A 24973-nucleotide genomic window follows, 5' to 3' on the forward strand; every position below is an offset into this window, starting at 1 on the left:
TTACTTTTGACCACAAAATCTGTATTCATTTTGATGCCGGATATGCTGAGGGACCTTTCGAATGAGAACAGGACTTGAATCAAGTATATTTCCGATACGGTAAAGTGACAGATATTTTTACAAAAAGGGAAAAAAATAAAAACAATTGTTTAATTGTAAACCCCACAAATACGTACCTTGGAGTAAGGGCCGGGCAGGAGTTCATAAAGAGTTGAGACTAGTCTTATCTCAAGTTAGGACGAGTATTAGAACTTGCCTTAAGTTTTTAATATCTCCAATTGTAAGGCCTAGTCCTAACTCTTTGTTAAATCGACCCGGAGCCCACAGAAGGGCCCCCTGGAAATGTTTAGGTAGGCCCTACTGCACTTTCGTTGTCATTTAAATATTTCTAGGCAAACAAGTGTGACAATACAAATGCCCCACTGAGATAGGAGTTGCTACACCAAGTCCTTTTTGAGTTATTGTTTTAGCCAAAATGAGCTTAATATTTATCTGAGGCGATCCAAAAACAATAGGCTTCAGGGGGATCCCATGACCAATCCACAAACCAAGTTTGGAGTTGATACGCCAAGTCCTTCTAGAGATATCGCTCGGACAACATTAACTTTTGTTTTAGCCATAACGAGCCTCATACTTATCTGAGGGGGTCCAAAAACAATAGGCTTCTGGGGGATCCACTGACCAATCCACAAACCAAGTTTGGAGTTGATACGCCAAGTCCTTGAGATATCGCTCGGACAAGGATGATGTGCACACACATACGCACACGCAAGGACAAGGCAAACACTATATGCCCCTTCGGCTGGCTTCGTCGGCGGGGCATAAAAATATATTTCTCAAGGGCCAGGGGAATATTGTAATTATTATGATCTCTGGTGCAATCTACGACATTTCAGAAAGCGTTATAAACATTTTGTGGTTTTCCCCAATTTTGAAATAAGAATATGCACATTGCAACAAGTCGTCAAGAGTACCGGATTAAATGTTCAATTTTATTCTCACACTTGACTCTGAAGGCAAACATTCCCAGGGTATCCACTTCCCGCTCTTTTCTACACGAGCCAAAGGACCATTATGTAATGCTAAAATAAACACAAACAAATCCACTGCGTTGACATTTCTCAGATCCAGTCTCGAAAACAAATGATATCCATATTTATCTACATTGTTTGTACATAAGAAGTAAAAAAAAGAAAGCCATTTTATTTTACAGACCTTAAAAAAACATTGATTGGAAGCAAGCCCGATCACTTCTATTAACAAATATTTTTTAGAAGAATCAGAGCGTTCACTTATAAACTTATTATTAGGAAGGGATATGTCAAATTCAATTTTGTGATGTACCTATTTCCTAATTTGAGTTTCTATCTTTCTGTTAAAGGCAGTGGACACTGTTGGTAATTAATAAAAAAAAATGATTAGCATAAAACCTTACTTGGGATGGGATGGGAAGAGGTTGATAGTATAAAACATTGTGAGAAAAGGGCTCCCTCTGAAGTAACGTAGTTAAACAGCTACCTGAGCGGAATGTTTTCAACAGAAATGGTATTTTTACTTGTTTATAATGCACCATTTTAATGTAATTTTGATATGTGTACACTTCTGAACTTTTTCGTAATTATCGATTAAAAAATCAGGCCCCTACCTAAAGGTTTTTTGAAAAACTAAAAACACTTCTGCCGTTGAGAGCGGGCGTCAAATGACAATGCCGCTGACGTCATTTGTGGGAGTTTGCTTTGTTATACATCCACGCTGCAACAAAGCGGCTTTATCTACTTATGACGTTTTGAGAGTGATTACGTAACGGGGCTTTTCGCAAATCTCGCAGAAAAGCTCTGGACAAGGGCATACAAAATGATTGTTTTTTTTACACAATTGAAACCTATTTATAATCATATGACTCAATTTCCTGATTCATCAAAAACATTTTAAGTGGAATTCAGCAAAGTTCACGACTTGACATTTTCGTTCAAGCAGGTCTTTAACGTAGAAAGAAGTAAATTTTCCTCAAATTTAATTTCGAGACCTCAGAATTTGATTGAGATCTGAAAGCACACAACTTTGTGTGATAAGGGTGTTTCTTCTTTCATTATTATCTCACAACTTCGACGACCAATTGAGTTAAAATGTGTACAGGTTTGTTATTTTACGCTTATTTTGAGATACACCAAGTGAGAAGACTGGTCTTTGACAATAACCAATAGTGTCAAGTGTCCTTAAAATGGTGTACATGCACATTGTAATTGTATTTGATACCATTCCAGTGCAAAATTTTTGAACATCCAAAATCTGAGATAAATGTGTCTGAACATTTTTGTGCATTGATGTTTTTGTTAATAGCTGAATTTTTGAGAGCAAAATTTTTAAACATGGAAGTCATTAGATGTCAACTGCTAATGGAGCTTTACAAACCAATGAGGATTTTTTCGTCGTTCACAACGTCAGATTCCAAATGCCGTTTTGATTAACTATATCAAAAGTCAGGAATGAACAAAATTAACATTCCCGTACAAAAATTGTACAGACTCATTTTCCTAAGAATGATGTCATCAGGGCACTATTTCAAGTCCCTGCTTAACACATATAAGCAAATAATTTGCTGGGAATTCAGCGCTTATGTCAAGCAGAACACATTTCATGGGTTAGCAGGGAATTTTTGCATTAGCGCTAGGACAAAAAGCGGAAAATGGTGACCATAAGCACAAATTCGGCGGTAAGCAGAGCCACGAAATTGAGCCCTGGTTTTTGGGATGTTGACAAATTTTGCGCTGAAAGGGTATCATGTACAATGGCAGTCAGACCATTTGAATATTAGTTTAGAGAGTAAATTTTCCGCACTCACATAGGACTTCTGTTAAAGGAACACGTTGCCTTGGATCGGTCGAGTTGGTCTTTTTGAAAGCATTTAAAAAATTAAAACCGTTTGTTTTTAAATGCATAAGACCCACACAAACATGCTTCGGAATTGCAGGGATTTCCTTTTATGTCGCGAGGAAACACGGTTGCCCATTTATGGGCGTAAACAATTCTGATAAATAGCCGACTGTGTTAGTCGACGATGTAAAAAGAAAACCACGCAATTTCGAGGCATATTTGTGTAGATCATTGTATTCTACTTTTACTTCTTTCCTATTACAGTGTATATGCATTTGATAACAAACGGTTACCAACGCTTTTTATTGACCAACTCGTCTGATCCAAGGCAACATGTTCCTTTAATCTATGGGAAAATGAGTACATCAAAGAAAGTGAGAACATCACAAATATTTCCCTTCCTCTTTCAGTATCTCTTTCGTCAGAACGAAAAACTACGTACAGAATCTGTTATTCAAAACAATGTAAACAACACATATATATAAAACCATGTTGTTTTCATGAGTAGACTGTAATCAAGGTATAAAAAAATGAAATCTGTTTAAAACATTAATTAAGAGTTATGAACAAGAGTTCCACCAAACCCATCTACATCATCAACGTAATCCTCAAATTGCCTTCTTTTTAAAAAAGAAAAACATTTCTGGTAATTATCGTTCTTCATCGGACCAATAATAATCTTGATCCTCATCTGGGTCAGAGTCAGAAACAGGGGTGACTTCAAACATGTCGGCCATCTTGCTTTTCATGGCATTTGTCAGCGAGGCACTACCTGAAGATTTTGCAATTCCTCTGGTGACCTGATGGAAGAGAAGAAGAAGACGTTGGATATTTATTTATGAGATATTTGTTCAAATTCTATTATGAAACACTTACATGTGTCTGTAGCCCGTTGTAGCACTGCATGCTTAGATATTTTAAACCAAAATACAGAAAAACAATTATGAAAAAATTGGAAAAGTGGCCAAGCCAGAATTTGGTGATCTTCATGAAGGGACAAATAAAGCGTTTGAATGATCAGATGGGGCGTGTTTGTGAGGGCAACTATGATATGCCATCTTTGGTTTTTGAAATATCAAGGGTGTGCAGTAGATACGCACTTTGTTTGATGCAATTACTAATAAAATAGGCCCTAATTAACTGACTTTTTTGTATAGACACTGGACACTATTGGTTATTGTCAAAGACCAGTCTTCTCACTTGGTGTATCTCAACATATGCATAAAAAACAAACCTGCAAACATTTGAGCTCAATTGGTTGTCCAAGTTGCCAGATAATAATGAAAGAAAAAACGACCTTGTCACACGAAGTCGTGTGCTTTCAGATGCTTGATTTTGAGACCTCACAATCTACATGTAATTCTGAGGTCTCAAAATCAAATTTGTGGAAAATTACTTCTTTCTCAAAAACAAAGTTACTTCAGAGAGTTGTTTCTCACAATGTTTTAAACTATCAACCTCTACCTATTTCTCATTACCAAAGTAAGGTTTTATGCTTATAATTATTTTGAGTAATTACCAATAGTGTCCACTGCCTTAATTATGCTCTTATTCTCATCTATTGTTTTAAGTTTTGGCAGTAAGTATTGCAAGGAGTTCCACATGATAATAAAGAACATAGTACCTTATTTGAGGTGAACGACCTCTGCGTGAATCCACGGGCTTTCTTCTTCTTCTGCAAACCATGGATATATTGATCAATGTGCTTCCTGAAAACAAAATCAATTTGGTGGTCAACTTTAGGTCCAACTCAGTGGGGTCGTTAAAGCTGTAGGTCCTGTGCGTTTTGTAATGCACTTAAAGAACCCAGTCGATCGTTACGAGAAGGGGTTTGCCCCGGTCTTTGATTGGCTGCATATTACGCTAGAGGGGCCTTGTAAATAATGGTGCTATCAAAAAGAAAAAGATATCTAAACAATTTTGTAAAAAAACATAGCCCCACATTCCTTGGAGGAAAAACCTAAAACGTACTTTGGTCTACATGAAATGGTGCTAAAAAAAAAAAAAACGTGTATATGTACATTATGTAGTTAGAAACACATTAAAAATTTAAAATGAAGAAGCAACAATGCTTAAAAACTTTCTTTGGGAAATCAATATTCACCAGAAAGAGAATTATGACCTTTGACCATGGGCAGTACTTTGATGAGATAATAGGCCCTATTCCTAGACTTGTGGACAAGTCATTAATGGTCTGTCACAGTGAGAGAATCGAATCATGGTGGAGGCATCAAATACTGCAAAAGCTGCAGCCTGCCAACTACTACTCCCCAATGGACCGATCCGGCCTATCAATCAAACTGTGCGCGTTCACCCATTTGACCAATCACAGCAATGATTGAGGTCAGACAAACTCGGTCACGCGCGGCAGAATCGTGCAGAATGTCATTGGGAGTGTTCGTACACGTGTCTTGCTCACGTGCCCGGTGGGCGGAGCTTAGTGGAAAGCCGGAACGGTCCATTAGCTGCACAGTGCGAGAGCAGTAGTCTCTCGAGTGTCGCGTGAATCGGGGGGGGAGAGTCTGAACGCTATCAACGCAACAGACATCTAAAGACTTGTCGAAAAGTCTAGCCTATTCCTTGCATATACACTACACATAATAGTGATAGTAACCATAGTAATAAAGCATTTACATAGTGCCTTTTATGCAAGGCCGCAAAGCACTCACAAAAAATACACAAATCAGCATCTATATTTACATAAAGTACATGCAAAATTTATCAATGCAGCAAAAACAAATCAAACATTCAATACAATTACAGGATTTTAGTAGAAAATATCAATATCAACCTAAAACAAGCGTGAGATTTGGTACTAAGTAAAAGTAGGAACATTACTTAAAGACACTGGACACTATTGGTAAATGTCAAAGACTAGTCCTCACATTTGGTGTAACTTAACTTATGCATCAAACAAACCTGTGAACATTTTAGCTCAATCGGTCGTTTTTTTCACAATGGTTTATACTATCAACCTCTCCCCATTACTTGTTACCAAGTAAGGTTTTATGCTAATAATTATTTTGAGTGATTACCAAGTGTCCACTGCCTTTAACCGTGAAAAAGTTTTTTTTTATGCAAGTCGCCAGACACACAAGGCTGAATTCCAGGGCTAGGCTGTTGCCACCTACTCCTAGGGCTGAAACAGGGTTACCCCCTTTACAGTCCATATGGATGTAGGCTTGGGTATCATCAATCCGAACGAAGCCTGGCTAGTAGAGCAGAAAGCACTACCTCCCCAATTTTAAGAAGTGTCACGACCGGGGTTCGAACCCACACTTTGGTGATCAAACACCGGAGCTTGAATCGGGTTCTCTTAACCGCTCAGCCATGACAGGGCTGACCTACAAAGACCTTTTCGCAAGTACCCATTGCACAAGCGCAAACTGTTGAATGAGGTGGACGCTGGTCTTGCTAGCGATCAATCTTTTGATCATTATCTAGACCAGCATGCACCTCATTCCACGCCTAGCGAGCACATACCGAGCATTTGCAATATAAAGGCTTTAGAGGAATTTTCAGGCTATTTTGTTTGTCCAAGTGAAAACATAAATCGAAAATCAGACTCCAGTTCGAAAAATATTGTGCTCGCTCCAATACCAGCACCACAACGTCCTCGCAAAGATTGCAACTCTGAACCCCTTGTGTGTGTACTTACCTGTCAATAGAGGGCAGCAGACTAGGACTAATGAGGTTGGAGTATGGTGTTTTCTTATCCGATAGGGGTAGCACCCCCTGATGGCGGACGCTTGGCGTCTTGAATCTTGCGGACCCAGGAGTCTTTCCAGCTGGGCCTTCTTCTTCGTCTATCTCCCATTCTCCTAGTGGTATCTGGACAACAAAAAAAAAAAACACAATCCAATCTGCTGCACTTTTGATCGCGTGAGGGCACTCTCAACAGAATTTGTATCACTTCCGGGGTATACGCAATTCGTCCTGCTCAGTTTTAATTGGCGTTCTGTCACTTCTGTTGAACACAGTTTTAAGTTGCTTTAGAGGTGGATTATAACGGCTCCTTTAAATGTCTTACTGTCCATGATGAATATGATGTCTGTGATGGTGATGTGTTCCAGTCATTAATAGCTGTTTTGGGTATAGTCCTATCTATTAAGGCCTGTTTCTGGGGCGGACAAATTCATAGCTTTATAACTCAAATCTTACCTGCAACAAGCCACTAATTTCAACAGATTCACATTCCATGGCGGCATACATTTATATGCGGTGGGTTTTGGTCCTCATATATTCCTCACAAATCCGTCATTTTCGTGAAATAATGACGCTCCCAACGTAAAAAAACTCCTGTTTGATCGTTTTCTCAGTGTTGTCTGTTGCCATGCGTACGCGTATACATTCGCGTGCAAGACGCATGATGCAAGATGCATGAATTCTTAGTCACCGTATCTTGACTGCACAGCATATACACGCAAATGCTACGCAAGATTTGCACGTCGTGCGTCTTGCTTACACACGGCAGACTGTGAGAGTACGAACAAAATTGGGAATTCCTTAACGTTGGGAGCTGTATTATTTTCATAAAAAATGACGGATTTGTAAAGAATAACTGACGATCAAAACCCACCGCAGAAAAATATATGCTGCCATGGAATGTGAATCTGTTGAAATTAGTGCTTTCTTGCAGGTAAGATTTGGGTAATGACGCTTTTAAAAAATTTCGAAATGGGCCCTGATATCCAGGACGTCACTGTAGTATAATACGAAAGTGTAAGGCCGCCAGGACTAGAATGTAAGTACCCCCCGGGAAGTGATACTTATAATGTTTGAGAGCGCCCTCACGCGGTCAAAAATACAGCCCATTGAAACCTAAATAACATCAGTTTGAGTAATATTATTCTTCCAATTTCATTAAATTTTTAATGACAATAAAAATAGTAAGTATAGAAATAAAATGTACTGGTGTTTATAGTGTGCCATGCCTGTCACAAATTACACTCCTCGAGTTGAATTAACTGATGGAGCTTGTTTAGAATGATTTTACGAGAGAGGAAGCAACCATAATACAACACCTTGAAGAGATACAAGGTGAGGTGTTGAGTATGCTGCCAAACCATGCTAGAAACACAGGAGCAAGCCTCTTCTCTAAGCGATTCCTGTACTGGGTTCTTTTACGTGATTACATAACACAGGTGACCTACGGCTCTATGTTCCATACTAAGGACAACATTTCTCAAATGCCGTAGACACAAATGTCAAAACCAGAACTCAAACCCACGCTCTACTGATCAGAAACACCAGAGCTTCTCAAGTTTGATGTGCTTGACCACTTAATTTTCCTGTCAAATATTTCCTCTGTCAGAAAACTGTTTATAAAATGAGCGTTTCAAAGATTAACAAAAATTTGTGTTAAGCTCTCCAACTATTGGCACCATTTTCAAGCGAGTTGATCAACCATTTGAAATCATTCAATTGGTCATGTATGGTGGCACCAGTACACTACTTCAACTTCAGTTACCTTGAGTTTTTTCTGTTTCTTGAATGGCGTGGATTCAAAGATGTCATCCTCATACCCTCGATTGTGTTGCTCCACCAGGTCCCTCAGCTGTCGTTTCCTCTTCATTGTACCCACCTTGGCCGTTAGAGCTATTGAAGCTGCAATATAAGGACACAAAGATAAGTTACCAGAGAAAGGGTGTATGTAATTACTGCCCAAAACTGTGCTTCAAGAAAACCGAGTGTGAAGGTTCGATTGGTTTTCTGCCATCCATAAGTCGATATAGGAAGGTTAAATTTTGCATGAGAATGGGGAAAACATCTCTTTGGGGTATTTGGTTGCACCCCTCCTACCCCCCCCCCCCTAGCTACAACTCTTTAGATTTGACTTTGTTACAGCTTCAACAAGCATGATATTTTGTTGTTAGAACAGCAGACGGAAAATTTTCAAGTACAAAGCCTGATGATCTACATGTACACATGGAGTAAGCTAAAATAGACTTTTCAATCAAAACATTTCTGTGTTGCCGGAAAAAAAAATTAAGTAGAATGAATGTCACGGCTGCTTTGGAGCTACGCATCTTGTGTACATAATTTTTTGGGGTAAATAATATCTTCACACTCTGAAAGACAGTCTGCTATATGAAAGTATTTGTTCACAAGGACAATAAAACTAACTTTTGTTCTTTTAGAAAACAATTTTAAAAATGAACGAAAAAATACTCACTTTTTGCTTGATTCTCCTGCTGTTTGGATTGCTCTTTTGTTGACTTTGTAGCAACAGAATTTGCAGGACTTAATCTTGTTGGACTGGTATAGAGAAATTTAAAAAGGGGGGGGGGAATTTAATTGGAATCAAATACCACCATGATAAAAAAAGAAACAAAATTAAAATTACCAACATAATGTACTTTCTGAGAACCTAATGCTGATGATACTTGTACTGCTAATTATCTACTATTGCTGCCTAAGTTAGAGAACAAGGTGGAATGGAATTCTACTTTAGCTTAGCATCAGAGGAACTCTTTAATAAATATCTTCACTTCCCCAACATAAGACAAGCTGGTCTCGCAGTCTAATTGTTCAGATTGTTATTTTTATTGACAGTTATAATAATTATTCTTGTAAACTTGTTCTATCAGCCACTTCTGCGTTTTCAATTTGTTTTTATTCTATATAAAGGCACTGGATGTCCACTTTTGGCAATTTTCAAAGACTAGTATTCTCACTTGGTGTATCCCAACATACGCATAAAAAACAAATCTGTTAAAATTGGGGCTCAATTGGTTATCGGACTTGCAATATAATAATGAAAGGAAAAACCTAGTGTTGCACAAAACTGTGTGCTTTCAGAGGTCTGACGTCCTTCTCTGATTCCAAATATTTGAGTGAGAAATTACCTTCCTCAAAAACTACGTTACTTCAGAGAGAGCTAATTCTCACAAAGTTTTATACTATCAACAGCTCTCCGTTGCTAGTTACCAAGTAAGTTTTCATATACTTTGAGTAATTACCAAATGTGTCCAGTGCCCTTAACAAAAACAAATTCTTTTTAAATTCACAAAACAAACCAGAAAAATAACTCACCGATGTGAAAGTTCAGGCTCATCGATTTGCCAAATGCTTTCTTCATTTCCGTCTTCGACGCTCGGTGTTCCGTTTGACGGCCTATCCCTAGTTTTCTCATTTTGTACCCTTCCTTTTTGCATGGCGTTAGTCTTGATAGGTGATCCAGATATTTTCCCCTGGTGGAGCCTATTCCTACTGAGACCATCGTGGCTGTCTCTTTCAGATACTTCATCAGTTGTTTTGGAGTGAGTCTTTTGATGCCAAGCTGCTGCTTGGTTTTTACTTTCAGCTAAATGGTTTTGAGTGGTCTTCTTAGTTTCAGAATCATTCTCAGCTCTCTGACAGTTTCTCCTGGGTTGATGCCTCTGGATGACCACTGCTTTCTTGCTCAGTCCGCGATGGACAGGTTGCTTCTGGTGTTTACTTGTGTTGTCAGTATCCTCTGACGAGGTTACGGAGCTTGTGAATCGCCCTGTTGAAGTTCTTAAGGGTACCACACGTTTCTCACGACATTGGTCATCTTCTGATGTCTGGACAGGTTTTCTCTGGATCACCTTTCGGGAACGACTGCCCGATGATTTTTTTGAGTTTTTTCTTAAAGAATCAGAACTCTCCGAGCACTTAGTCTCGTCATCTGAGCTTGAAATATTGATAACCTTAGACGGATTCTCACTGTCGGGGACAGTGGTTGTTTCTGTGGTAGTCCCGTCTGTGTTGTAGTTAGGATCCTCTAGGGTGCCGTAAACTCGCCTGTGGGGTTTACCCCTGGTCACCCACGTCATGTTGACGCTTTTTTCTCCCTCTTCGCTCCAATTACTCACCGACTCTCCCGCCGTCGTTGAGGTTTGAGTGAAGAGAACTCTTTGAGGGTTGTCTTCATCACTGCTCAAGTCATAGACATCCGATGTGCTGGATGAATGACTGACCTTGATCCTCTCGGCGCTGGATGCCGATATCCTGACGGTTCTTTCTCTCATCTTGGCAATGCGCCCTTGTTTATGCTTCTCCACTACTGCCAAGATCTCCTGCTGAAGGTTCAACGTCGATGGTGCTACATCTGCCTTAGAGGGATGCTTTGATTGAAAAACTTCTGGCACAGATTTCTCATCACACAGCCCTGTGTCTGAGGACACCCGACTGTCAACACTCCCTTGTGACTCGCTGCTCCCCTCAACACCATTAAGCGTTTTCCCAGAAAAGTCGGACCTAGCCTGGGCGACTTCCTCTTCTGTTCCTGGGCTTACTTGATAATAAAGTGGTGAAACCGGTGCCCCACTTGGATGCCGAGTGCTTCCGTCCACAATCTTCCTGACTCTGTTTTTTCGCGGCGGGGGCGGTTGCTTCTGACAGTCCTGCCGACTTGACGCATGCATCGTAACTATTTCATGACTTGGGACACCTCTCCTTGACTCATCGATTGGTTTCACAACAACTGAATTATCACTCTCAGCAATGCGTTGCTTGGGAGGTCGACCCTGACCTCGTTTAGGTTTGCCTTTTCTCTCAGAGCAAAGTGTACCATCGTCTTGAGGTGCATCTGTATTATCAGATGAAGCTGCAGTGTTCCTAGTTATCCTGAGTGCCCTTCTGGCCAAATCACTCCCTTTATTCTTTCGGTGTTGCTGACTTTTACCGGTTGGTACCACTGCGGTCTCAGTATCTGTGTCCAAACACGAGGTACTCGTATTATCTCCCTCACTCTCCAGCTCTTGGTAGTTGCTTTTTTTAAGTTGTGTTTTGTGTTTCTTTTGTTTCGACATGTCCACCGCCTTCTCTTTCTTAATATAATTGCGTGTCTTTGCTCGCACTGCTCTCTGAATTGTAAAAACAAATATTGAATATTTAATGTCGACTGTACATTACTTAGATAGATATAGATTTGGAGGGGGGGGGGGGGGTGGGAGAATTTTATAAAAATATAACTATTCAGTCTAACTAATAGTACAATGTCAAAACAACAATCGGAGATTCTTGGAAAGGTTTCCAGTTATTGTGCCTTGAATAAGATTTAAGATTGGAAATTTATAAATGCGATTAAATCTTTAATTTAATATCATCGGGCATGATATTTGATCCTTGTGTTCCTTGGGAAAAAAAAGTAGGAAAATCTTGTTTGGCACAAGGACTGACCTTCTTGTTCATAATGAGTAGGGGTTTAATGGACTTTTCAGGCCATTTCTGATTGCTCAGAGTCTAAAATCAGACTAGAGTAGGAAGAATATTAGGCCTGGGTGACGAGTGAAATTTACTACTCCACTAGTCCTGCCGCAACCCAAGAAACATTGCAGTATAATGTTTGCTGCAGGCACAAAATATCGCTAAAAGGATTGTGTGTCACTGATGTCTGATTATGTTTCATAAGTAAATTTTACTGTCATGAATAAGCGACACATTTGGTTCACCCAACGGGTAGTCGCGACTAATTTTGTAGTAGTCGTGGCGGCACACTTAACCGAGTAGTAGAAAAACAGTAGTCACGACACCACTAAGCAATCAATAGTCACGACTACGATACTAGACGCCAAGTCTTAAGGAATATTATGCCTACACTGTATGTCATTCAGATATATAATATCTCTGTTAGTAAACAAAAATGAAGGACTTGAAAAGGCCTAAAGATCAAGGTCGCTTACCGGTCCAATTTCAAGAGAATCTTGCAGACTGATCTTGGAAGCAGACACAGACGTGAGGTCTTCCGTCCCTGAGAGGATCTCAACAAAGTCTAGGGAGGTGTTGTGACGGATGCGCTGGCCAGTCCAGTACGCTAGGGGAGGCTTGAGCAGACGACCGCTGCTGGATCGGTGCAGGTCCTTTACGCAAAGATTCTGAGCTGTGTGGAGAGGAATACATTGAAAGGGTTAACCCTCCTACTTTCTGACCATTTAATATCATCCACTGTGGTGTTTTGAAGGCTAAATGCACCAGACTGGCAGAAGGTTTATTGAATACCGATTGACCATATGAAAGTATTTAATACATGAAGACATGGTAATACATGGTTGTACTCGCAAGTTTACTATTGACAATTTAAAAATCATTCATATTTACTTCTTACCATTTAAAGGAACATTACAGAATTCGAAAGAAAAAAACTTGTCTAAGATCACAGACTGACATAATTAAAACTTACACGGTCTAATGATGATAGTAGCGAACACATCCCTTGAAATACTTGTCTGAATTTTCATATTTGATGAGAATTAAATCAAACTAAATGCAAAATGTGTTATCAGTTTTTCACCATTTTCTCATGACCCAAATGGCCGACCAATCTCAAACTTCTACAGGTTTGTAAGTTTATGTATACGGTGGATACATAAAGTGCTTACACTGCCAGCAACTGTTTTGTTAGAAAAAACAAACATTTCTTTAATGTACCTTAAAATTGGGTTATAAAACCACTTACGTGTCAATTCAACTAGGTTTTTCTTCTTGACTTTCTTGATAGAATCGTTGAAGGTTTGCTCAACGAGGATCGGCACAGGGGACAGTCCAAGAGGCTCCTTCTGATGGGTCGGCTCGTTGGATTCCATTCCTGATTCCCTGTTGAGAAGAAGAAACATTCCTTATTGTTATTTTATTCAATAGTCGACCATGATCATGTAACCCATGGACATACAGTACATGATAAAAATAATAATAATAATAGTATCTATGTATACAGTGCTTATTACTTTGTTTCTAAGCGCTATAGTACTGGAGTCCTTGAAGAACAATAGTAAAACAAAGGGTCGATTTCACAAAGGAGTAAGGACTAGTACTAACTTAAGACTAGTCCTAGGAGATTTAGAATTTGAGGTCTCCAAATCAAGCATATGTGTGACAAGGGTGTTTTATCTCGCAATTTCAACAACCAATTGAGCTCAAATTTTCACAGGTTCGTTATTTTATGCATTATGTTCAGATACAGTGTATTTAAACAAGGTGCTATACTTGAAACTTTGCATGGTGGAATTCTGATCTAGTAAGGTTTGCAGTAACACCATGTAATGATAATCTCTAATTAAGTTGGGGTGGTTCTGAAAAGAACTCAAAAGAGAACCACCCCAACTCAGTTAGAGATAATCATTAAGGTATTCCTGCAAACCATACTAGAATGCTCTATACATAAAGTAACACAAAAATGATGTGAATGATGTGTATTGTGACGATCCAAACAAGTGCATTAGAGCCTTATGTGGTCGTTCGCCACTATAGAGGCAAGACAGCTCAAGACAGACAACACGTCAATCGGGAGGTCACTGGTTCAAATCCCACTCTAGTCATTCTCAACAAAAAGAGTCCGAAAGCTTACATTTTTTCTGAATCAAGGAAGTGATCATACAGCAACTCTTGCCAGTTTGGAGGGAAGCCTTTTTGAAAACTGCGAACAAATTGTTCCGAAAATCCTGAAAAAAAGGGGGGGGGAAACATAAGATATGAAATAACCTTTTTTATAAAAACATCTAAAGTTTTTGAGCTTTTATGACAGAGAGTCAATAGAGTCTTTCAAGTTACTCAAAGAGTCCATGGCCCAATTCAATAAAGCTGCTTAAGCACAAAAATAAGCTAAGCACAACAAAATTATGCTTACCAGAGTAAGGTTACCAGCCAAAATACCATGTCACATGTACCGTTTCTGACTGATATCCTGCTAACTTCTACGAAGTAGGAATTTGTTAAGCAAAATTGTCTGCTTAAAGCAGCTTTATGAAACTGGGTTCTGGACTTGATTTTTAAAAACAATTTCATATTGGTGAAAGTGAAAGAAAAATAAAGGTACAAGGCAAAGGTTGATCAGTGAAATCCTGAAATCTGCTGCTTATTCATAAATGAGCTTTCACTCATACATCAGCACCAAAACCACAAAAAAAAAAAAAAAAAAAAAAAACTATTTCCACAAGCTGACACCAGCCTTGGTGTGTAGTGCGCATGCGCTGAAACAACATTTTTTTAAATAACTAACACACAAGCATCTATAGATACATTGGATGGTGTATGTTCATGGCGATGGAAAGTGCCTGGTTGGGCAAATTTGTGTCGCCACAAACTGACAAAAAACCTTTGTTACTTTTTTGCTTATTAATTTAGGGTGAAAGGCCTCAAGTCCACACTGTAAGAAAACTAGTTTAAAATACCCCATTTTTTGTGTGGAAATACCCTTGTATTTTGTAGGATAGCTTGATTTTAAATTATATTCAACTTCAGAATTTGGTTTTCTTCGATTGATACTTTTGACTGGTACACTGTACTAGTGTACCAGTTTGTGGAATCAGTGACATTAGCGAGCTTTAATTGGTGACGACGAATGGTTCTGTGATGTTAATGATGTCATTTTGCGTCATCTGCACATGTGATGGCTTTGAGGACGGTCGTCCCTAAAATTGTTTGACGGTAATTGGGATGAATTTGCATTGTTCTGAAAACGACGAAAGTTTGGCTGAAAACTGCTAACCATCGCAAAACCATCCGTCATCAAAAATGAAAACTCCCTAGTATGACCTGGGAGAGGACAAATCTTACCCTGTTCCATGGCTAGTGTTCGGTCCATCTTGCCTGAGAGACGATACAGGGTACCAGACTTTGTGGCTAGTAAGCGCGGTTTGATCCGCTTGCTGATGGCTGTGCTGTGCCAGAACTGGCCTGCATCGTCTCCACTGTTGTAATAAGACACGATGTGAATAATGGTCAGGTTCCGAATGGGCAAGGCCATTTTCATTTTTCAAAGAGCACTTCACTTTTAAAGGGGCACCAAGGCCATAACCAGGAGCAGCAAAAGCCATGGCCTCCTTGTCATTCCAGGCCTGACATGTACCCATCTCTACTTTCAAGATGCACATTCTTTTCAGGGCCTAACTTTATAGAGTTGCTACTTAAAGCTCATAAAGTAACCAACCAGAAAAGGTTTAAAGTTCCCAAGGAGTTGCTATTCAACACAAAACACAATATCCACAGATTTACATCAAACTTACACCGTTTGAAGATAATGATAGTAGAAAGCTTACCTTAAAATATACAAGCTGGGGTGCAGTAGTTTGTTTACTCATTTCTCAAAAACTGCAGCACCTCGGCAAGTAATATTTTTAAGGGAAGCTTTCAACCACCATTATTTTAAACTGTGTGAGTTGAATGTTAACCTGTGGACGTTGTTTCATGTCCTACAAAAAGTTTCCAGACCCTTTAAAATAAAGTACATGAAGAATTTAATCAAGGTCAGCTAAAGTAACTTATCTTCAAATATGCGCTAATCCTCCAATCAGATTCGCAGAATGGAGTGGTGATAAAAACCTATATTGCACGGCTAATATCACTACCATGCGTCTTGTGTGTTCTATGTCACGCGCCTTCGGCCGCGTTGGATATGGGACGCAGAAGCGCTATATTTTTCCGTATTCCACTCGCGCTTGTGTGATAACTTATAATATCACATGTACAATCTGTGACTGATATCCTGTTTATTTTTTGCTTAGCGGAAAAAACATTCTGCTAAGCATCTCTATGAATTTGGCCCAGATTACTGAGTAGTGTACACAGAAGTAATACTCACACTCTGTGACCCTCAACACACACGCCTTCACATTTGGGCACTGGCTTGACGATCCATCGGTTGATGATCGTTTCTGGCTTCTTCTACAACAAAATAAATGAACAAAACTTAACAATTTATTGCTTTCAGAAATCCAACTGATAAATTGACACAAAAAGGACATAAGCAAGACACTTGACCATGATTGCTTCATAAACATTGGGGAGGTTTCTGCTCTAATCAACCAGGCTTCTTATGGTTGATACCCATGCCTATCTGTATGGACTGTAAAAGGGGTAACCCTGTTTCAGCCCTAGGAGTAGTCGGCAAAAATAGTTGATTTGTTGCCCACACCCTGAAGTGGCCTTGTGTGTCTGGCACCTTGCAAAAAAAAGAAAGGTCTTTAAGAGTGACTACCAAACATATACCTTCCCTTTAAGACAAGTGGGGTTGTCTGGGGATTTACCTTGGGTATCCTGGGCGTCTCGTCAGAGGTTGAGCTTTTGTTCCGCTGCCGTCCATCACCATGCTCTACATGTACTTCCTCAGGGTCGTTTATCTCTTCATGTATTGGTTCGTCCAGTGAGCAATTATCATTATCATCCACCACTGTTGGTTGTTTGCACAAGACCACAGAAAAAAAACAAATCATTTCAAAATAATTAATAACTTGCTTTGTTTCAAAATATCAGTCTTTCCTAGCTACAATTTGGGAGAGAATACACACAAACTTTCAAAACTGATCAAAGTCCAAAAGATAATGATCAAAATACAGAATCAGCAGTGACAGTAATTTTGACAAAAAGGTCTGAACTTTCATCAAAATTTAAAGGATTTAGGTGCATGTGCTTTTTGGTAAAAACCTTCCCTTAAGCAAGTCACAAAAATAATTATTGGCTCAGTGGAGAGACGAAAATTATTTTAGCATGTAAAACGTATTTACCAGTTATTATTGTGACATGGTTTTACTCATTTCTAAAAAAAATACAGCACACCTCAGCAAGTCAAATTTTAAGCTTTCTACTACCATTATCTTCAAACTGTGTGAGTTGTAAATCCTACAAAAAGTACCCAGACCCTTTAAAGCCATTACAGTGTATACACTTTCGGTAAACAGTATTGTCCAAGTCCCACACTTTGTGTATCACAACTAATATATAAAATAACAAACCTGTGAGAATTTAGGTTCAATCGGTCATCGGAGTCAGGAGAAAATAATGGGAAAACCCATTCTTGTTTCCGCGCGTTTTGCCGTGTCATGACATGTGTTTAAAATAAATCCGTAATTCTCGCTAACGAGAATTTATAGTTTTAATGTTTTCTCAAAAAGTAAAGCATTTCATGGAACAATATTTCAAGAGAAGTCTCTCACCATTACCTTTTGTAAACCCTGTAAATTATTTGTAAATCTGTGAACTTTTTTTTTCCCCCCCTGTACCGAAAGGGTATAATGGCTTTAAAGAGGTATGCATTATCTTTTGGTAATGCAGGGCTCATCAAATGTTTTGGGGAATATCCTCAAGAACGAAGGGCTTATAGTTCAAAATGTTGACAGGACCGGAATTAATTTCACAACACCAGAATCAACATGACTTGAACTAGCACTGAGGTCACATCTTACTCATTTGTCATGCTTTTAAGTGTACTTCGAATCTCAACAGAGTTGAAAGATACTTAAAATTAAATTCATTAAGCAACATTTGTTTTATTATTAAATATTAATATTCAAGTAAAAACACACAAGACCACCGGGCTTGTCTGGGCCCAATTTCATAGAGCTGCTTAGCAGCCGATTTTGTGCTTACTTTGCCGTTTCCATTTCATAGCACTGCTAACCGTAAGCACACGAAAAGGCATGCTAATCTTCCAGTGCTTACTGCACGAAAAATGAATGACGTACAATACAAATCAATGGTAACGCACGATATGGCTGCCTAATTTTTCTGCTAACATGTGAAATACGCTCGCACCTTAGCAAACTATTCTGCTACAGTAAGCACAAAAATTTGCTTAGCATTTAGCAGCTCCATGAAATTGGGCCCAGGGTCCAATTTCATAGAGCTTCTAAGCTCAAAAATTTGCTTATAAAAGCATTATGATATTTCTTCCTTTATAAAAAAAAGATTACCAACCAAATTTTCACATGGTTTTCAGAAAAAGCAAACAGCAGCTGAATAACAAGCAATATGCAACAAATGGCAATTGGAATGGTAATCCTGTTTTTATCAAGGAAGAAATTTCATGCTGAGCAAATTTTTGTGCTTAAGTAGCAGCCCTATGAAACTGGGCTCAGGTCGTGAGTTTACTAAACACTATCAGAAATCACTGGCCTTGGGCCTATGGTGCAGTGTTAATTTTGAGCCTTGTAACGATTGAAGTTATAGACCGTCAAGAACAGTATTTGCAGTGCTAAAGAGGTAAATCAAAGAGCATGAGTTCTTTACGTCTGAAGAAAACATCATCTTTTGATTTCACCTAGCAGACAAAAAAAGGGTCTGGACTGAATAAACATAAAAAAGCTGAACTTCTTATATCAGGTCCGTTTTTTTATACGATTATTTGGAAACATTATCACTTACCCTGTTCTTCCATCCCTACATCAGTTGGATCTGATGTCTCTGACATTTCCTTCCCCACCGTAGTTTCGTCCTCTCTCCTCTTGCCCAAGTCATCTTTGGCTGCCTCGTCCTCACTTTCTTCTTCCTCATCATCTGGCGATTCTCTTTCCATTCTATCATCATCCTCATCGTTTCCATCCTCACTGGTTTCTTGGGCGCCTGCCACTCTTCCTTCATACGGAATCTCTGATCTGAGACTTTCTTCTTCAAGAGCCTGTAGACTCCTGATCAGACCTCCTGCATAACGTTTACTTCCCTTTGATCTAGATTTCAGCCGATCGCGCCTGTGATTCACAGGTGTCTCGTCAGACAGTGAGACCTCCGATACCTCAGGTGTCACCAGGGGGGACAAAGTCAATACTTGAGTAGCTTTAGGAGTCTGGTTGGAACGACCGTCAACGTCTCTCATGCTGGACTGCGTACTCCTCTTTGATTCTTGATGGGGGCTTGCCAGGTTACAGTCTTGATGAAGTCCACGTTGTTGCACTGACCTCTTTTGACCCTTATAAATACCGGCTCCAAAGTTGTCCTGATGGGATTCCTCCAAAGTTGGTTCTGGATCCTTATCAAGCCGCAATTTCGCTTGACTAGTCCTCATGATAGCACCCGAGACATTATTACCGTCTTCATTCTCATAAACCAACCTGTGATGTGAAGTTGTTGGCGTAAACAAATCATCAGGAATCTGTCTTCCCTGCTTACCGACAGCGCCCCCACACCTGGAATGTTCATCAGGGGCTCTTTCCTTATCAGGGGAAGCCAGCTTCTGAATGAGACTGTGCAGGTTGGGTGTCCTCTGTCTACGATTACTCTGTCTTTGTAGACCCTGATGAAGACGAGGCTGTGGAGATAGAACTGTCCGATTACCCTCCACGATAACCACTTCATCTTGAGGTGAATCCCAAGAATTACTCGAGTTGAAACTGGACAAGCTGCCCTCGGGCGTTCTTGTTAACAGTTCCTCTCCGATCCTCGGGCCTGCTGAACTTCTTGCCTTGGGCAGTTCCTTTTCATGTTCCACCGGTTGTGAGTCTTGGCTTTGGGCACACTTTGCTGGCATTGACTTTTTAGGAGTGACAAGTGGAATCTTGAACCTCTTGGCCTTTGTTGAGTTCCTGCTGCCACCGTCCCTCGAGACGGATTTTTTAGGGCTTTGTTTCACCGTCAGCCCCTGCAGAAACACCTATACAAGATGGAATTAGATAAACCTTTATATAACGCTTATTTACAACAATCCATAATTGCTTCATAAAAAGTTGGGAAGGTAGTGCTTTCGGCTCTACCAGCGAGTCTCCTAGTGGAAGATACCCATACATCCTAACGGACTGTGAAGGGGATTACCCTTTTTCAGCCCCAGGAGTAGGGTGGTACTGTACCTGTGTAACCCTGGTGAATGTTGATTTAGGCCAACAGCCAAAATCCGTTAAGTGTAGCCCTCACATTGAAGTGACTGGCTTTGTAATGTTAGGCGACGTCTAATAAAGTACTAATATTAAGGTCAATACATGTAGTTACGCTATTATCACCAATTTCTCATAAAGAACTTTTGGAAGAAGAAAAACAAACTTCAAAGTTAAAAAAAAAAAAAAACCTGTAGTTCAGCAGTCCACACTTTCAGACAACTTACATGTACTAGCAAGGACTTAAAAGAAATGATGTCGGCAGAGTTAAAGGTACATGTAACAAAAGCAACTTTAACTTAAATGTTTTCAGTGCAGCCAAAATGATTGAACTTCAACCTGAATTCAGATAAATGCCTTGGCACAACTTATTAAAAAAAATTGTTTTTAATTCCATGATTGTTTTAGCGAAAACTTGCCTTGGCCATGGGGCTCTGCTGATAGAGTTTCTGGAACTGATCGACGTAGTACATCGGAACTGGTTTAAGCAGAGAACTGTTTGGGAAGAAGAGAGAAATAATAAGAAGACTCGAATAAGAAGTTTACAAGCCACCATCATACATCTGACCTGCTACAACCGTATGTCCCAGCGCGTTCCTTACGCTCTTCCTCAGAGAACCTCTTGGCCGAACACCGCACCGTCTCTAGAGCTGGTTCAGGTGCATTTTCTGCTAATGCTCCAAATCTATGGAACTCATTGCCATCACATCTTCGCCATGCAACTTCACTTCCACAATTCAAAAAACTACATATTTAAGATTCACTTAACCCGAAATCCTTGACCATTTTATTTCACTTTACACTGGAGCATCTTGAGTTTGGACTTCTTTGTTGCATCATCTGTAGGCCCTTTGTAACCTTGGGAAAAAAGGGGCTCATGTAATTGCTAATATGAATGTATGGAATGTATGATGTGTTTTTAAACACTCTCTCTACTACAGAACTCTCACAGCCATTGATGCGACATGAAACAACTGATGATTGGGCCTAACTGTTTAAGTGCAATACAATTCAGCATCAAGTTTGTTTCTTTATCAAAAGTACAATGATGGCTTTGTTGAGCGCAAACAAACATCTGCATGTAAGTTTTTGAAACTGCCTCCACAAATACTGGGCCCTTCATGTTGTTTACTTTGTGCTCAATAGCTCTGTCAGACTTCTCAATTTTGTGATTAAAAACATGTTTCTTGCATAAGGGCAAAAGATGTTTTTCCAAACCAAAAAATGTGTTTTTTATCTAAACCCTAGTATTTTAGTATGGAGTTTTTTTTCTCTGAATAAAATGAATTTAGAAACTCGTTTTTTAAGTTCAAGAGATCATTTAATACAACAAAATATTCAACTCATAATGATTAGAAACTATATCAATTATATAAAAAGAACTTGCAAGTTGAATTTAAAAATCAGGAAACTACATGTATGTGGAGGTCAGAAAAAGAGAACATTCTGCAATGTGGTGGTCTTGGAATCAGAAATGACGGGCGGGTTTTACGGCAGCCAACTTGTCCACTGGTGGACAAAAAACCCTGAATATATACAGACCTTGTCCCGGCAGATGAGCGTTGGTCAGAATCCGTTTCCATTGTGTGTCAGTTGAATATTATCCCACTTCGTTTTAGATGCTTACGATGTTGAGATCTTCATCTTGGCTCAGAGATCAAACTGTTGATGAGAATTAAGATTGAGAAAAACATTTCTTGGTTAGATGAGGAAGTTTTTTAATAAATTGCAAGATCAGATATTTTAGTTAGGCCTCACTTTAACACTCAACCAACTATAGTTAGGACTATATCATCGTCAAGATGGGGCGGAACATCATGCTAGCTGGGAAATGTTGCCGAAACCAAGAGTGAAGGAAACATGGTGAGAATTAGACCCAGTAACTGGGGCTCTGTACTCACGTACTCATCACTTGACATATTTATTTTGCATCTTCGTACTAGAACCCCACAGGAGGTCACGATACGGGATATTATTGGATGAACCTCTCGCTATGATTTTCTTGTTACCCAACTACAAAAAATGCCTCAATCAAAATACCCAAAAAGACCAAACCAAATGCAAAAAATTGCTAAAAATCACCTACTCTACAGACAGTGCTACATGTACCATGGAGGTAGAAATAATGACATCACATACACTGTATTCTACAGACCAGTGTCTTAGCCAGGAATTTGGAAAGTGGGAGTGCAAACTGAAAAAGTGGGAGTGCAACCTTAAATCACTAGAAAAATAGAAACGTGTGCGTAGCCCACAATACGAGCGCGCACCGCCAAGTCTGTCTCACCCCCCCCCCCCCCCCTCTTAAGGGCCCTGGAAGCTCTGGCTACTGTATGTGCTCTCTGGTGGTTTGATGCATTTCTGGTACCTATTTCTGTGATAAGTAAACTATTTTGATTTAATTTGTGTATTGTTTTGAACTTGAAAATGAGAGCCTTTAAAGCACAGATATTGTAAAGGTGATCGACGTCTGCTACTTAACTCTATGAAATGTTTCTGGGTCAATGTTAGGCCAGTTCAAAGCAGTTACTTGGACCATGGAGCTGTGTTTGGACCCATTTGTCATGAAATGATTCAAAAGAGATCAAATAATGCAGTACAAGTTTGCTGTCAACAACATATTTTTTGCCATGTGTTACTCTTAATACAAAGTTTTGCTTAAAGACTAAAAAAAAATGAAGAGGTATTGAAGAAGAAATTAAGAGTTATCATTTACTAATGTTAGTTTTGTTTCCATTCTTGTCCATTCGATTTCAGAACTATAGGCCTAAGGTCAAGAAGCTGATAATAGTTTTTGTATTTATTTTAAACAAATCAATTAGTTAATGTAAAATAACGATTCACACAAGTATTTGCAACCATCAATATGCCAAGAGTGATTTACATGTACCATAATTGTTTGCTTAATTTAAACTGACTGATCATGGTAATTAATATTTTCCTTAGTATGTGTTAAGGTTTCATAACGTTTAAGTCTTCCAGTCTGTGGAGAATAAAGAACAAACAGTTACGAAAGACAGTGCCATTTAAGTAGTTCCACTGGGCAAAAAAACGTACCATGCATTGAAAAATAAATTTAGGAGGTCTACAGCAAAACTGACTTGAGATTTGAAAAGAATCATGAACCAGTTTTTGATCCTTTTGAGCGGAAAATAAACATTGTTTTGTCAACTGCATTAACACCCATGAGATGTAAACATTGAAATCCAAAAAAGTCTCGATGTTTCAAACAAACTCTACAACGAACAAACGATGTGCCCTTGAATTTCTAGAAGGAAAAAAGATCGTCATGTTTGCCGCCGTCGAGTTGGGAAAAACTGCGGAACCAATCTACAAAGCAACTGCAGAATGTATGCGGTAAAAGGTGCACTGCACCGCGTGTCACACAGTTACTGATTCTGACGTCATAGTAGAAAAATCCAGAGCGCGATGGTTTGTAGGATCGTGGAGATGAGATTGGTACCTAAAATAATTGAAACGAAAACGCGTGTGAATTCGCCTCTATCATACCACGCGTGCATGGAGTTCATGCTGCCTGCTGATGACGGTCGATGACGTGTAATTTGCACGTGCGTTGTGTAATGTGTGTTTTGTGCGTTGTGTTTTGTATAGTCGCAATGTGGTCAGGGTTTTCGAGGCAACTTCGAGTGATTGTTTTATGGTTGCGTCGTTGAAATTTTGATTCAAAAAGCAGGAAATCTGGTAAAGCCAAATCTAATCTTACTCACTGCTGTTTTTAAACTGTTCAACAACAAAAAAATAATAAAAGAAGTTCAGTAATTTTCACTAAAATCATTTAACAGCACGGCTTCACCCAAGCCGTGCATCAAATTTTTGCCCGTGTTTTCACCCCAACTGACCGTGCTAACACGGCGTGCACGGCTCGCTAGCTAACACGTTGCTACAGACGCAGTCCTGCAAATATGTAAGTTGTTACAAATAAGTCAGTTACCATACCGACTTGGCTGTAAAACATTGTTTGTCCTATCTTTATATCATTATCATTGTTTTGGGGTTTATTGTTTTGTTTTTTTTGTAAATAAAACTTAAAATTTTAATTTTATTTCATATGATTATGAATATGAATTATGAATATATGATTCATGAATATGATTTAGATGGACACATAACGAATGAAAAAGTTGTGGCACGATACGGAAACCCTTCCCTCTCATGCCCCTCCCCTACCCTAATAGTATATAGTGATGGCTTCAAACGTGAATTTATGACAGCTAGCTGCACAATCAACTGGATGTGTATATTTTGTATTGTAATGCATTTATTTATGTCACACAATTGCCAATTGAATACCAGAGACGAGTGTCAACTCACTGTTGTGGCTTTGATTTGAATTATAACATCACAACATAAATGAAATGCTCCGAAACGGCACTTACCCCTAAAACAATGGATTTAACAGTGACTCTTCTGCGTTGAATACTTTTATAAGCGATGGAATAAGCAATTCCTAAATTCTCAACTCCAGAAATCCATTTTCAAACAGTTTTGTATGGGCATAGCCGCGCCAGTCAGTGAATAGACTGGCCCCTGTACACCTA

General features: G+C 39.2%; 1 protein-coding gene across 1 annotated transcript; it reads right to left on the bottom strand.

Annotated features, from left to right (window-relative positions):
- Window positions 1-108: 108 nt before the first annotated feature.
- Window positions 109-24933, bottom strand: LOC139934673 (uncharacterized). Its single transcript, XM_071929027.1, has 16 exons — window positions 24812-24933; window positions 21957-22076; window positions 20834-20909; window positions 18976-20197; window positions 16863-17005; window positions 16418-16500; window positions 15394-15527; window positions 14186-14279; window positions 13298-13434; window positions 12525-12721; window positions 9910-11705; window positions 9050-9132; window positions 8345-8481; window positions 6533-6705; window positions 4499-4583; window positions 109-3674 (listed from the first exon to the last, which is right to left on the bottom strand). Exons 2-16 carry the CDS (start codon window positions 21995-21997, stop codon window positions 3525-3527), a joined length of 4551 nt encoding a protein of 1516 aa, XP_071785128.1. The 5' UTR covers window positions 21998-22076; window positions 24812-24933; the 3' UTR covers window positions 109-3524.
- Window positions 24934-24973: the final 40 nt, after the last annotated feature.

Source organism: Asterias amurensis, chromosome 1, assembly GCF_032118995.1.
Source record: "Asterias amurensis chromosome 1, ASM3211899v1".
NCBI lineage: Eukaryota > Metazoa > Echinodermata > Asteroidea > Forcipulatida > Asteriidae > Asterias > Asterias amurensis.

What these genes read in the sequence shown, in the direction of transcription:
- LOC139934673 (XM_071929027.1), bottom strand. Translation starts at nt 21,997, where the DNA reads ATGGAAACGGATTCTGACCAACGCTCATCTGCCGGGACAAG. An exon ending in TGTAGGGATGGAAGAACAGG is followed by an intron (nt 17,006 to 18,975) that starts GTAAGTGATAAT and finishes AACAACCAACAG; the next exon opens with TGGTGGATGATAATGATAAT. An exon ending in AACACTAGCCATGGAACAGG is followed by an intron (nt 14,280 to 15,393) that starts GTAAGATTTGTC and finishes CCTTTTTTTCAG; the next exon opens with GATTTTCGGAACAATTTGTT.